This window comes from Oncorhynchus nerka, linkage group LG13 (genome assembly GCF_034236695.1).
Source record: "Oncorhynchus nerka isolate Pitt River linkage group LG13, Oner_Uvic_2.0, whole genome shotgun sequence".
Classification (NCBI taxonomy): domain Eukaryota; kingdom Metazoa; phylum Chordata; class Actinopteri; order Salmoniformes; family Salmonidae; genus Oncorhynchus; species Oncorhynchus nerka.
In genome coordinates, this window is record NC_088408.1 from 39,911,826 (window position 1) to 39,926,959 (window position 15,134).

At 40.7% G+C, this 15,134-nt stretch overlaps 1 protein-coding gene across 1 annotated transcript; it reads left to right on the forward strand.

The window, feature by feature from the left end:
• The first annotated feature begins 157 nt into the window (after window positions 1-157).
• LOC115139528 (zinc finger protein 664-like) lies at window positions 158-13,898 on the forward strand. The gene is made up of 2 exons (XM_029677025.2): window positions 158-566; window positions 8,670-13,898. Exons 1-2 carry the CDS (start codon window positions 170-172, stop codon window positions 9,599-9,601), a joined length of 1,329 nt encoding a protein of 442 aa, XP_029532885.2. The 5' UTR covers window positions 158-169; the 3' UTR covers window positions 9,602-13,898.
• Window positions 13,899-15,134: the final 1,236 nt, after the last annotated feature.

Consider the following 15,134-nt stretch of genomic DNA (forward strand, 5'->3'; position numbering starts at 1 on the left):
CAATAAATCTATGTAGACGCTTTAGTGTATATTAGCCACTGTGTTTTAAACCCACTTCCTTCGTCTAGTTAGTTATCCGATTTAATTTCATATTTACGGTGTTGTTGTTATTAGTCAGTTAGAGGGCTGGTTAAGTTAGCATTAGCCTCGCTAGCTAACATTCCCGACCATGAGCTCACTAAGGTTCTCCCCTCCTGCTGAAAAAGAGGAGGTCTGCTGGACGGAAAAAGAGGGACTGTGGCTGAACGTTGTTGTGAAAGAGGAGGCAGAGGAGGATGTCACAATACAAAAACAAGTGGAGGGTGAGGCTGTTACAGTGAAAGAAGAAGAGAAAGACGTTTCAGTTAAAGAAGAAGAAGACGCGTTCAGAGTGAAAGAGGAAGAGGATGTTACAGTAAAAGAAGAGGAGGAAGAGGATGATGCATGTTTTCGAGTGAAAGAGGAGGAGGAGGAGATGACTGTGACATTGAAAAAAGAGGAGGAAACTGGATATCTGGGCTCGGTTTCCCAAAGACATGTTAAGGCATCCAATGGTTCTAAAGTTGAACGGGCCCTGATTAATACTAGTAAGTACTGTCTTAAAAACAGAGGCACAAACTCTGCAGTTGTTGAGCTGATGTGCGGTGTTAAAGGGGAAATATGCAATAGCTACATCCATATTTAGACTTTAATGTGTTTATTTATAGCTATTGATTCTTGAAGAATATAACACGCCTCATGAACTTAGTTCAACTGCCCTACCACACCAGAACCGAAAATAAGCTTCTTTTTTTATTACTCTAATAAGCGTTTTTTACTCCAATGTTTAGAAACAATGTAAATCAACACTGTAAAGCTTCAAAACATGGTTAAAACTATAATGTTGATATCATAGATGGTCAGTCCTTGCATCCGTATGTCTGTTTATGAATTTGAGACTAGTTACATTTCTCCAGTCCCATCCATCATCTTATTACCAAAACAGTGGTGGAATTACAGCTCTGTTATTGTTTCAACTGCAGATTGGTTGTGGCCTTTTTTAAAGGGACAACCTAGGATGTTAACAGCAACAAAATGGCTGCCCAGAGACATGGTTTGGTAAACAGCTGAAGGATTGGGGCAGGAGAAATGTAACCACTCTCAAATTCATAGAGAAAGCTGTTGTGGCAACGTTAACCCAGAACCTAGCGACCTCGTCAAGAAGTTCAGACATCTTGGCGTAACAGTTATAAGGTGTTGGCTTGACAGTCGCTGGACCCAGGTTTCAGTCCAGCTCAGGGCTACCCCCTGAATACACTACACTATGAATACAAGGACTGGCCATCCACGAGGTCAAAATGATCGTTTTAACAAGATTTCAAGGCTATACAGTGCTTGTTCACAAACAGTGGTGTTATAAGAGCTTATGTTTGATGCATTTATAAGTTATATTCTTCAAGAATCAATGATTATATAGTAAATGGGTGTTTCTATAACTGCCAGGGTAGATTTCCTGTGTGGGTCAAATTGTTAGAGCTGTTGATAAGTCATTAGCTGTGTTAGAATACTCATAATAACTGAACTGGGCGGCAGGGTAGCCTAGTGGTTAGAGCATTGGACTAGTAACCGAAAGGTTGCAAGTTCAAATCCCAGAGCTGACAAGGTACAAAATCTGTCGTTCTGCCCCTGAACAGGCAGTTAACCCACTGTTCCTAGGCCGTCATTGAAAATAAGAATTTGTTCTTAACTGACTTGCCTAGTAAAATAAAGGTAAAAAAAAAATGTTAATTGAGTATATAGTAGGCTTATTGGTCATAGTATGATGTAGTTAGTATGCCAAAAGTTCCCGGATGTGTCTGGAAGTAGCTAGCTAGCTAAGGTCAGAACGGTCAAATCAACCCAACTCCTCGGCCGGAGCGTCCAGTGGCTCCGAGAGCGAAGCGGGCTGAATTTACAAACAGACAATCTGGCAACGCTCTGAATTTATGAAGCACTCTGGCATTCAAGATTGAATTTAAAAACACACCCGAAGTCATAAAATGTCTAACTAATAATGTGTTATGCTAACTAGCTAGCAAGAGGTTGCATAGCAACAGCATAAACTTCAGGTAGACAGGAGAAGAGCGCTCAACTGAAAGGATACTGTTAATTTACAAAATACTACAATTAACTAATAATAGGTAGTGTATATTCATTAAGTATGTAGTTACAGTATACTACAATTAACTAATAATAGGTAGTATATACTCATTAAGTATGTAGTTACAGTATGTTAGCATGGGTATTCAATCACAGCTATTTGCCTTTTTTCAATGCCATTACATTAAAGGCGAAAAATACCTACATTCAATAACATTTATGAATTGTTTGAAACCTTTGTTTTCAACCCTTCTCAATGTTGGTGCCTTGCCGGATTTGTATATATATTTTTTTATATAACACTACTTGACTTTCCTTGTATTTATGGCAGTGTAGTTACCTTATTAAGGGTCAGTCAACTTTGGTACAACATACTATGGGGAGTCGTGACTTCGGTTGAAGGATCTAAAATCACACCTGAAAAGGCCAATGAAATCCACGCCTGGCTGGAAGTCCCGCATTCCACAGGTGATGAGCGTCAGGCTCAGATTCATTCCTTAAATTATTCCGCTCTTCACCTCGGTGTGAACAGGAACAATTCATACTACTAAAACAAACAATTGGAACATGAGACGGTCTTAAGTTGCTCCAACTAAACTGACCCTTAGTGGTAGAGCATGATCACCCCCTGGACTTTGTGTGGTTTTCATAGTTTCCTAATCAAAAACAATGTCCTGGCTATAGCAATGAGTAAGATGGCTAAAAATGAGACCTAGACAATGAAAGTTAAGACCTAGGTAAAGTTGGATTTATAGTCACACATTCAGACGTTCAACAGACATTGGCCAAAAGCCATTTAAAATGGTATAAATCAATAACTAATTCACTGATTGTCACAGAAACATCAAACTGGGTATCATTAATTCTATAAATGTCTAGCATACTTTTACAACTTTTGTTTTGAATAAAAATTCCAGTTTTGATGTTATAGAAATACATAAAATCTATAAAGTGCCATTTAAAAGCGGTATAAATCAATAACTAATTCACCATTTGTCACAGAAAATTCATAATTCAAAGTTAATTTGTGGAATTTCTTTCCTTAATGCGTTTGAGCCAATCAGTTGTGTTTTGACAAGGTAGGGTTTTCTCACTTTCCAGTAGGCTTATATTGAAGATATGGCAAATAGGAGTGGCAATGTCGTCCGCTATTATCCTCAGTCATTTTCCATCCAAGTTGTCAGATCATGGTGGCCTGAAAAAGAAAAGGAGAACCTCACACTCTAGGAGCTCAGATGCAATAATTTAATAACCTAATAACCAACGTTTTCACAGACAAGCTGTCTTCATCAGGGTATAATGACCAACACTGCAGGTAACTGGTTTATATTGTGTCAAAGGACACACACAGGTGTCTGTAATCATGTCCGAATGTGGCCTGATATCATTGGTTAATTTGCAGATATAAGTAGAACGTGTAAAAACATAAATGGATAGCATAGATACAATTTGGCTACATAGACCTACAAACATTTACAATGAATAGCAATATTACAATAATGGCAATGTTGAGACCGACGGGAGCAAGGCTCTTTAAATTAAAGATCCAGGCAACCTCTCATTTTAACAATAATTTGTCGAGGTCACCCCCTCTCCTAGGGAGGGTGATGTGTTCAATGCCGATATAATGTAGGGACGAAATCAAGGGGTTCGCTTCCAAAATGTTATAAGATAAATAACTGCCTTAGTGGTGCATGTAATAACACCTTTGATTGGGATCTGTTTCCCTGTTTGGGGGTGTTTTTGGAGGATCTATATTTGTAAGTGCCATTGCATTCAGCGCAGCCATTACACTTGTAATACGAAATACGACGAAGGGAGGGTCTGAAAACACATTACCGATACTGTCATCGTATCTTATGTGCCAATGTTTGTGAACGATTCCCTGAATTTGTTCACAGCACTTTGAATTAGAGGTCGACCGATTAATCGGAATGGCCGATTTAACTAGGGGCAGAACGACAGATTTTTACCTTGTCAGCTCGGGATTCAATCTTGCAACCTTATGGTTAACTAGTCCAACGCTCTAACCACCTGCCTTACATTGCACTCCACGAGGAGTCTGCCTGTTATGCGAATGCAGTAAGAAGCCAAGGTAAGTTGCTAGCTAGCATTAAACTTATCTTGTAAAAATCAATCAATCATAATCACTAGTTAACTACACATGGTTGATGATATTACTAGTTTATCTAGCGTGTCCTGCGTTGCATATAATCGATGCGGTGCACATTCGCGAAAAAGGACTGTCGTTGCTCCAACGTGTACCTAACCATAAACATCAATGCCTTTCTTAAAATCAATACACAAGTATATATTTTTAAACCTGCCTATTTAGTTAACCTGTTGCGACGAGCAAACCCGGATCCGGGATCCTTTTTTTTTAACCTTTATTTAACCAGGCAAGTCAGTTAAGAACAAATTCTTATTTTCAATGACGGCTTGGGAACAATGGGTTAACTGCCTGTTCAGGGGCAGAACGACAGATTTGTACCTTGTCAGCTCGGGGGTTTGAACTTGCAACCTTGCGGTTACTAGTCCAACGCTCTAACCACTAGGCTACCCTATAGCCTCAAGCTCATTACCATAACGCAACGTTAACTATTCATGAAAATCGCAAATGAAATGAAATAAATATATTAGCTCTCAAGCTTAGCCTTTTGTTAACAACACTGTCATCTCAGATTTTCAAAATATGCTTTTGAACCATAGCTAAACAAGCATTTGTGTAAGGGTATTGATAGCTAGCATACCATTAAGCCTGGCATTCAGCATGCAACATTTTCACAAAAACAAGAAAAGCATTCAAATAAAATCATTTACCTTTGAAGAACTTCAGATGTTTTCAATGAGGAGACTCTCAGTTAGATAGCAAATGTTCAGTTTTTCCAAAAAGATAATTTGTGTAGGAGAAATCGCTCCGTTTTGTTCTTCACGTTTGGCTGAGAAAACCCCCCGAAAATTCAGTCATAACAACGCAAACTTTTTTCCAAATTAACTCCATAATATCGACAGAAACATGGCAAACGTTGTTTAGAATCAATACTCAAGGTGTTTTTCACATATCTATTCGATGAGAAGTCACTCCTGGCAGTTTGGTTTCTCCTCTGTTCAAAATGGAAAAAAATGCGCGCACCTGGAGATTGCGCAATAGTTTCGACGGAGGACACCCAGCGGACACCTGGTAAATGTAGTCTCTTATGGTCAATTGTCCAATGATATGCCTACAAATACGTCACAATGCTGCAAACACGTTGGGGAAACGACAGAAAGTGTAGGCTCTCTCCTTGCGCATTCACAGCCATATAAGGAGACATTGGTACACAGCGCCTCAAAAATCTGGCTCACTTCCTGTATGAAATTTCATCTTGGTTTCGCCTGTAGCATTAGTTCTGGGGCACTCACAAACAATATCAATAGTTTTGGAAACGTCAGAGTGTTTTCTTTCCAAAGCTGTCAATTATATGCATAGTCAAGCATCTTTTCGTGACAAAATATCTTGTTTAAAACGGGAACGTTTTTCATCCAAAAATGAAATACTGCCCCCAGAGTTTCATGAGGTTAATATTGCCTGCTAACATGAATTTCTTTAAACTAGGGAAAATGTGTCACTTCTCTTGCAACAGAGTCAGGGTATATGCAGCAGTTTGGGCCGCCTGCCTCGTTGCGAACTGTGTGAAGACTATTTCCTCCTAACAAAGACAGCCAACTTTGCCAAAGGGGGATGATTTAACAAAAGCGCATTTGCGAAAAAAGCACAATCGTTGCACGACTGTACCTAACCATAAACATCAATGCCTTTCTTAAAATCAATACACAGAAGTATATATTTTTAAACCTGCATATTTAGCTAAAATAAATCCAGGTTAGCAGGCAATATTAACCAGGTGAAAGTGTGTCACTTCTCTTGCGTTCATTGCACACAGAGTCAGTGTATATACAACAGTTTGGACCGCCTGGCTCGTTGCGAACTAATTTGCCAGAATTTTACGTAATTATGACATAACATTGAAGGTTGTGCAATGTAACAGGAATATTTAGACTTATGGATGACTTACGGAGCGGTTCCGTATTTCACTGAAAGAATAAACATTTTGTTTTCGAGATGATAGTTTCCGGATTTGACCATATCAATGACCTAAGGCTCGTATTTCTGTGTGTTATTATGTTATAATTAAGACTATGATTTGATAGAGCAGTCTGACTGAGCGATGGTAGGCACCAGCAGGCTTGTAAGCATTCATTCAAACAGTACGTTTGTGTGTTTTCCTGAAATTAGGCTGGTGTAACCGATGTGAAATGGCTAGCTAGTTAGCGGGGTGCGTGCTAATAGAGTTTCAAACGTCACTCGCTCTGAGACGTGGAGTAGTTGTTCCCCTTGCTCTGCATGGGTAACGCTGCTTCGAGGGTGGCTGTTGTCGATGTGTTCCTGGTTGGAGCCCAGGTATGAGCGAGGAGAGGGACGGAAGCTATACTGTTACACTGGCAATACTAAAGTGCCTATAAGAACATCCAATAGTCAAAGGTATACGAAATGCAAATCGTATAGAGAGAAATAGTCCTATAATTCCTATAATAACTACAACCTAACACTTCTTACCTGGGAATATTGAAGACTCATGTTAAAAGGAACCACCAGCTTTCATATGTTCTCATGTTCTGAGCAAGGAACTTAAACGTTAGCTTTCTTACATGGCACATATTGCACTTTTACTTTCTTCTCCAACACTTTGTTTTTGCATTATTTATTTGAGGCTAAATTGATTTTATTTATGTATTATATTAAGTTAAAATAAGTGTTCATTCAGTATTGTTGTAATTGTCATTATTACAAATACATTTAAAAAATCGGCCGATTAATCGGTATCGGATTTTTTTATAGGTCCTTCAATAATCGGTATTGGTGTTGAAAAATCATAATCGGTCGACCTCTAACCGTAACCCAACACCTGGCGACCTCGTCAAGAAGTTTAGACATCTTGGCGTAACAGTTATAAGGTGTTGGCTTGACAGTCGCTGGACCCAGGATTGAGTCGGTGTCGGCTTTTTTGGTCCTCCAATAATCGGTATCGGCGTTGAAAAATCATAATCGGTCGACCTCTACTTTGAATAGCAGGTAGTAAGAACGCAAGAACGCTTGGTTTTTGCGCGACTGTCCTTGAAAGAGAGAATTTCTTGATTTTTGTACCCCCTCACCTCTGTCAAATTGTTTTTTGCAAATTCTTTTGATTCAAGAGTGAGACTCTCCTTTAGAGTCTATGTTGTTCTTAGGTGAAGTTATGGCTCCTACAGTAGGTCTGTGTTACTGTTAGGATCTTCCAGTAGTTATCAATGTTACTATAATGTGAAAACAAGACAAAATATGACTTGTTGCTCACATGACTGTCTTAAGACAATTGTCAAATAATTTAACAGACGTCAATTGTTGTACAACTTCATGGGTATGCTCTGGGCATCACCTTTTACCTCAAATAAACAGTGGATTTCTGCTGTTGTGGGACTTTAACTTCTTGGCGCACACATCCCGTTAGCGGGATCATTTTCGTCAACATCCGCTGAATTGCAAAGTGCAAAATTCAAAGTAAATTACTCAAATTTTTTAATTTGAATGAAATCACAAGTGCAATATAGCAAAACACAGCTTAGCTTGTTGTTAATCCACCTGGTGTGTCAGATTTCAAAAAAGCTTTACAGCAAAAGCTATCCAAGCGTTTATGTTAGGACATCTCTCTCAGCAGACAAAACATAGACAACAGCAAAGTAGATTGGTCACGAAAGTCAGAAAAGCAATAAAATGAATTGCTTACCTTTGATGATCTTTGGATGTTTGCACTCACGAGACTCCCAGTTACACAATAAATGTTCCTTTTGTTCAATAAAGATTATTTTTATATCCAAAAACCTCCATTTGGTTAGCGCATTTTGTTCAGAAATCCACAGGCTCGTGCTGATCATGACGGGCAGACAAAAATTCCAAATAGTATCCGTAAATTTTGTAGAAACATGTCAAATTTTTTATAATCAATCCTCAGGTTGTTTTTACAATAAATAATTGATCATATTTCAACCGGACCGTAGCCTTTTCAATAGGAGAGAGAGAAAATGTCTGCTCCAAGCTGTTGCGCATGCAAAACTCTGCTGGCACCCAGCCATCCACTGACGCGATGTGATCGTTCTCGCTCACTTTTCAGGAAAAAAGACTGAAACTATGTCTAAAGACTGTTCACACCATGTGGAAGCCATAGGGAAAGGAATATGGTTGATATCCCTTTAAATGGAGGGGAGGCATGCAATGGAACAGGGAGATTCGTTTCTCTTAGGCATTTCTTGGATTTGGGATTTTCCTCTGGTTTTCGCCTGCAATATCAGTTCTGTTATACTCACAGACAATATTTTGGACAGTTTTGGAAACTTTAGAGTGTTTTCTATCCTAATCTGACAATTATATGCATATCCTAGATTCTGGGCCTGAGAAATAGGCAGTTTCATTTGGGTACGTTTTTCATCCAAACATCAAAATACTGCCCCCTACACTCAACAGGTTAACCATCTGTCTGACTTTGTCGTTCACACAGGAGAGAGACAGGACTATCGTGGATCCTCTGGGGAGTCGACAGGAGAGAGATGTGAGTATCCTGGGTCCTCTGGGGAGTCCCAACAACAACATGATGCTGAAGAGGCAGAGAAGAGTCTCTTCAGATCAGAACACCTCAAGAAACACCAGCAGAGACCCACATTGACGAATCCTTACTGCTGCTCTGACTGTGAGAAGAATTGCAAATCTTCATCAGAACTTAAAATACACCAGAGAATCCACACAGGAGAAAAGCCGTACCACTGCTCTCATTGTGGAATGAGTTTCTCTAGATCATATTCATTGAAAACACACCTGCTAATTCACACAGGAGAGAAATCTTATAGCTGTACTCAATGTGGAAAGAGTTTTACTACATCTTCCAATCTGACTAAACACCAGAAAACACACACAACAGAGAAACCTTATAGCTGTGATCAATGTGGGAAGAGTTATGGTACAGCTAGCTATCTGACTTTACACCAGAGAACACACACAGGAGAGAAATCTTACAGCTGTGATAAATGTGATAAGAGTTATGTTACATCTAGCTCTCTGACAGTACACCAGAGAACACACACAGGAGAGAAACCATTTAGCTGTAATCAATGTGGGAAGAGTTTTACTACATCTAGCTCTCTGAAGGTACACAAGAGAACACATACAGGAGAGAAACCCTGTAGCTGTACCCAATGTGGAAAGAGTTTTACTAGGTCAAGCTCTCTGCAAATGCACCAGAGAATACACACAGGTGAGAAACCATATAGCTGTAATCAATGTGGGAAGAGTTTTACTCAGCCAAATGGACTGATATTACACCAGCGCACACACACAGGAGAGAAACCATATAGTTGTACTCAATGTGGGAAGAGTTTTATACAGCCAAGCTGCCTGAAAGTACACCTGAGAACGCACACAGGAGAGAAATCTTAACACTGCTCTGACTGCGACAAGAGTTTTGTTAGCTTAAGTGATTTAAAATCGCACTAGAGAACACATACACAGGAGAGAACCCTTATAGCTGTGATCAATGTGACAAACGATACTTTGATAAAAGATCTCTGATCAGACATCAGAAAATACATAAATGAAAGTTGTTTTAATAATGTCACAATGTAGAACCTAAACGTTTGTCCCCTGTTCTATTGATTTCAACATGATATGGATATTAGCCTCACAGAAAAATCCAGGCTCTGAATTGAAAGAGTACTATTTATATGATTTAACAAAAAGTGACGTTACACTTACCACGTTGGTGACCCACTTGAATCAAAATGCAACACTTCAAAATGTACAGTTGAAGTCGGAAGTTTACATACACCTTAGCCAAATACATTTAAACTCCGTTTTTCACAGTTCCTGACATTTAATCCTAATTAAAATTCCCTGTTTTAGGTCAGTTAGGATCACCACTTTATTTTCAGAATGTGAAATGTCAGAAAAATAGTAGAGAGAATGATTTATTTCAGCTTTTAATTATTTCATCACATTCCCAGTGGGTCAGAAGTTTACATACACTCAATTAGTATTTGGTAGCATTGCCCTTAAATGTTTTAACTTGGGTCAAATGTTTTGGGTAGTCTTTCACAAGCTGCCCACAATAAGTTGGGTGAATTTTGGCCCATTCCACGTCAAAGAGCTGGTGTAACTGAGTCAGGTTTCTAGGCCTCCTTGCGCGTACACACTTTTTCAGTTCTGCCCAAAGAATTTCTATAGGATTGAGGTCAGGGCTTTGTGATGGCCACTCCAATACCTTGACTTTGTTGTCCTTAAGCCATTTTGCCACAACTTTGGAAGTATGCTTGGGGTCATTGTCCATTTGGAAGACCCATTTGCGACCAAGCTTGAGCTCTGTCCTGGGCAGGTGCTCTATCCAAGTTTTAACTTCCTGACTGATGTCTTGTTGCTTCAATATAGCCACCAAATTTTCCTTCCTCACGATGCCATCTATTTTGTGAAGTGCACCAGTCCCTCCTGCAGCAAAGCACAAACATAACGATGGTCATTATGGCCAAACAGTTCTATTTTTGTTCCATCAGACCAAAAAGTACGATCTTTGTTCCCATGTGCAGTTGCAAACCGTAGTCTGGCTTTTTTAAGGCTGTTTTGGAGCGTTGGCTTCTTCCTTGCTGAGCGGCCTTTCAAGTTATGTCAATATAGGACTCGTTTTACTGTGGATATAGATTATTTTGTACCTGTTTCCTCCAAAATCTTCACAAGGTCCTTTGCTGTTGTTTTGGGATTGATTTGCACTTTTCACACCAAAGTACGTTCATCTCTAGGAGACAGAACGTGTCTCCTTCCTGAGTGGTGTGACGGCTGCGTAGTCCAATGGTGTTTATACTTGCGTACTGTTGTTTGTACAGATGAACGTGGTACCTTCAGGCATTTGGAAATTGCTCCTAAGGATGAACCAGACTTGTGGAGGTCTACAATTTTTTTCTGAGGTCTTAGCTGCTTTCTTTTGATTTACCAATGATGTCAAGCAGAGGCACTGAGTTTGAATGTAGGCCTTGAAATACATCCACAGGCACACCTCCAATTGACTCAAATTATATCAATTAGCCTATCAGAAGCTTCTAAAGCCATGACATCATTTTTGGGTATTTTCCAAGCTGTTTAAAGGAACAGTCAACTTAGTGTATGTAAACTTCTGACCCACTGGAATTGTGATACAGTGAATTATAAGTTAATTAATATGTCTGTAAATAATTGTTGGAAAAATGACTTGTGTCATGCACCAAGTAGATGTCCTAACCGGCTTGCCAAAACTATAGTTTGTTATCAAGAAATGTGTTGAGTGGTTGAAAAATGAGTTTTAATGACTAAGTGTATGTAAACTTCCGACTTCAACTGTAGCTAGCTGTTTACCACGTTGGTGACCCACTTGAATCAAAATGCAACACTTCAAAATGTAGCTAGCTGTTTTCTACTAAGTTGTCCTCTAACCAGTGATGTACACATTATTCCCAGATTTCATGTGGTTTTTGAGCTGTTAGGTTTAACAGGACGTGCAATCTCATCTCCCCCTTTTTCGCGCAATTGATTTCAACGTGATCTCGATGAGTGATGACAAATAAGTGTTGCGTTCCTTTGTTTAGCGACCCCTACATTTAAATGCATCACTCCAAAATGTGGCTGACTGCCTTCTCCAGGTTGTCCTCTAACCAGTGAGGTAAAAGATATCTCCCATTTCCATGTGTTTTTGTTTAGTTGTGTTAGTTTCAACAGCATGTAGAACTGATTTCCCCCGTAATCGATATCAGTGATGTATTGCTACTTGTAAAAAACAACAGCGTTTCTGGTGCTTGTGCAGTTTAAAAGGTAATATGTGTAAATAATAGATTTAATGTTTAGGTTTTCAATTTATCACAAACTGTTTCTGCATATTAGTTGTTGATTTGGACACCCCACTTAATGTAATTGAAAAGACGTTGAAAATAAGACTATGCCCAATACATGCTCGGTTGTAGTTGAAAGTGAAAATTGAGATGTTTTTCTGGTCGTTTTTTCAATGACTTGAAAACAACTTAATTTCAACGTACTTGCAGCCTATACACATGGACGCAGTATAAGAAATTGGTCTATTATCAATTGTATTAACAATCTTACAACACCACTATTTCTTGACAACATTCAATTGGAAATTGTCTTTATTCTAAAATCACCTTATATTTCAAACATCAGCCTGACAAAAGACATGTTTTATTATTCCATGCCTCACCATTACGTTAATTATTGCCAAAACATATTAACAAAGGGGTGTACATTTGGTTTTGATGTTTCATATTTACAATTCATGTAACATTTAGTAATCATAATTGTTTATGCAACAAACTGACAATATTTGGGTACAATTATATTGACATTGTTGCCCTGCTTTTAGAATATCAGGGTTCATTCTCAGATGTGCAAATCCAAATGTACTAGAGCATGACATTGGGGACTGGGCCCCGATCCAACAACATGCCTGTTGAGTGAACCCTGAAAAGAGAAAGAATCTCCACAGTGAGGTGGAAAGTTACTACAGATATTGCAGGAGTTTCCTCTTGAAATCAGACATGTCTGTGGTAAGGACAACTTGGTTGCTGATTGTCTCTGGGGTGGGCAGTCAAAAAGATTTGTGTTGTGATCACAATTTGTTTTGGTTGCATGTTTTTCCGTATTGGAGATGATGTTTGTTTGGGCTCGTTCCAAGGGGACAAGAGTTCTAGAAGCTAGCTAGTTTTAGGAAGACGAGAGTTCTAGAAACGAGTGAGTTTTTCAAAAAATAAGATTGTAGAAAAAATATATATATTTAGACGTGTTTTTTCCTGTTTTTAATTGTTGACAGCCAGTAGACACCATGTTTATATTGGTGAAGCATTGTAGTTGATTAATGTGAAATGTTGTTTTCTGTAGGAGGTGAGCAAATTTGTCCAAGAAAAATATGGGATATATTTGTTCTCTTAAGGTGTTACAGGCTTTGGTTTTTCCATTTTTGTTTTGAGGTTGGACTTTAGCACGTATAGCTCGTTAGCACGTATGACGCACTGATTGGTGTCACCTCGTTAGTCAGTATGTGTTACACCAGTGCTGGCTTGTCCATCTTGTTAGTGGGAAGGTGTTTCACCTGAGCTGGTCCAGGTTATATATAAGACTGTCTGGCCCAGTGCTCCAGTTGTCTTGATAGATGTGGAGAGTCAACACCTTTAGTTGCTCCACCTTTTTGGATAAAGATGTTTTCATTTCAGGTTGAAGCTTCTTTCTGAAGAGAGCTTATTTTTTGAAAATGAATCAATACAAGCAAACAAGATCGTTTCCGGGGATTGGTATGGCAAATACCTTACGATTTGCCTGGACTGAAAAGGAGATGGAACCGTGGAGTAGAGAGACATTTGGAAGGACCATTTTGATGGGATGCCTCAGGATAGAGGTGAAGGAAGTGCTCTGCCTTCAAGGGAACCCGAATGAGAAGGCTTTCGATGTGACGTTTCACAAAGAAGAAAAACATGACGAAGTAATGAAGATGGCAAAGGAAGCGGAGAAAACGGGACCCCTGTGCCATTATGCGGTGACCAGCCTGGCGAAGAACAACTTCAGGGTGGTCACCGTAACCATGTACAATCTGCATGTGAAGGATGAAGAGGTGAGGGCCTTTCTGGGGAGATATATGGACAATGTCTCCTCAGCGAGGTACCTCAGGGACTCCCTGGGTTTCTGGAACGGAAAGAGAGGTTTCCAGGCGTTACTCAGGAGTCCCCGAAGAGTGTGGATGGCTACCTCCATCCTCCGGCGATGTTCTCCCTGGGGCTGACAGGGGAACACTACTACGCACGTCAGCCCCGTTCTGCAGGCGTTGTATGGCCTACGGCCATATCCTGGCCTCGTGCAGCGCCAAGAGGTGTCGATTTTGTGGGTCGGAAGAGCACGAGGCCAAGGAATGTGACGAGCCCAAGGCTTGCCACGGGTGTGGCTCAAGAGCACACCTGTGGCGTGATTGCCCGGCTCGTCACAGGTCATACGCGTCTGCAGCTGGGGGAGCGGGGGATGGGGAGGAAAGAGAGGCCGCATGCGGATTGTACGGATGGCACAGGGGAAAGGACGGAGAAGGACGAAGAAGGGAAGAACGAAGAGGCGAAAAGAAAGAGGAGAGAGATGGACCGAAGGAAAAGAGGGAGAGAAGAAAAAGAAGGCGGAAGAACGGGAAGGAGCAGAGAAGAGGGAGAAGGGGACAGTGGTGCGAGAAGGAGTGGAAGAGGGAAGGTGACAGTGACGGGGACGGAGGGAGGTGTGGAGGTGGGAGGGGTGAGAGGGGGAGATGGGGGAAGGAGTGGGGGGACAGCCTGCCAAGCTTCCTCGAGGACGAGACAAAGGGAATTGGTGGGGGTTAGCGGGGATGGGACGTTGTGTCTCCCCGCTACCTCCTACACCAAAGAAGAAGGGGAAGAAGAGGGGAAGTTTGGCAGGTAGTGAGAGGGAGGGGGTGTGGAGGGGGAGGGGGGCTAAGAGAGTGGCGGGGGGGGAGGGTAATTTGTCCTCCTGTTTGCCTCAGCCCCTTGCATTTTAGTGGATGACTCCAGTGAGGGGTCGGTGGGCTGTTTGCTAGAAGGATCCCAACTCCTCTTTGAGGAGATGGGGTCCCCTACATGCAGCCCCGAGGCAAACAGGGAGGGGGGGATGGTGGGTGGGGAGGGAGGACCCAACACACTGCCTGGGTCATGGGTTGAGATGGAGGACGGGGGGGTGTCAGGAGTGGAGAGGACGTCCCCGCCGGTGGAGATGGACCAGGGGAGCATCGGGTCTCCTGTTTTTTCTTTGGTTTTTGGGGTTTTATTTGTTGTTAATAATTAAATGAATAGTTCTGTTTCTTTTTTTTGTCTAAATGTTAGGGGGTTAAGGGATAATGTTAAAAGGAGGGCTGTTTTTTGTTATTTAGGGTGTGGGGTTTGATTTCTGTTTTTTACAGGAGGTTCACCTGAGGGAT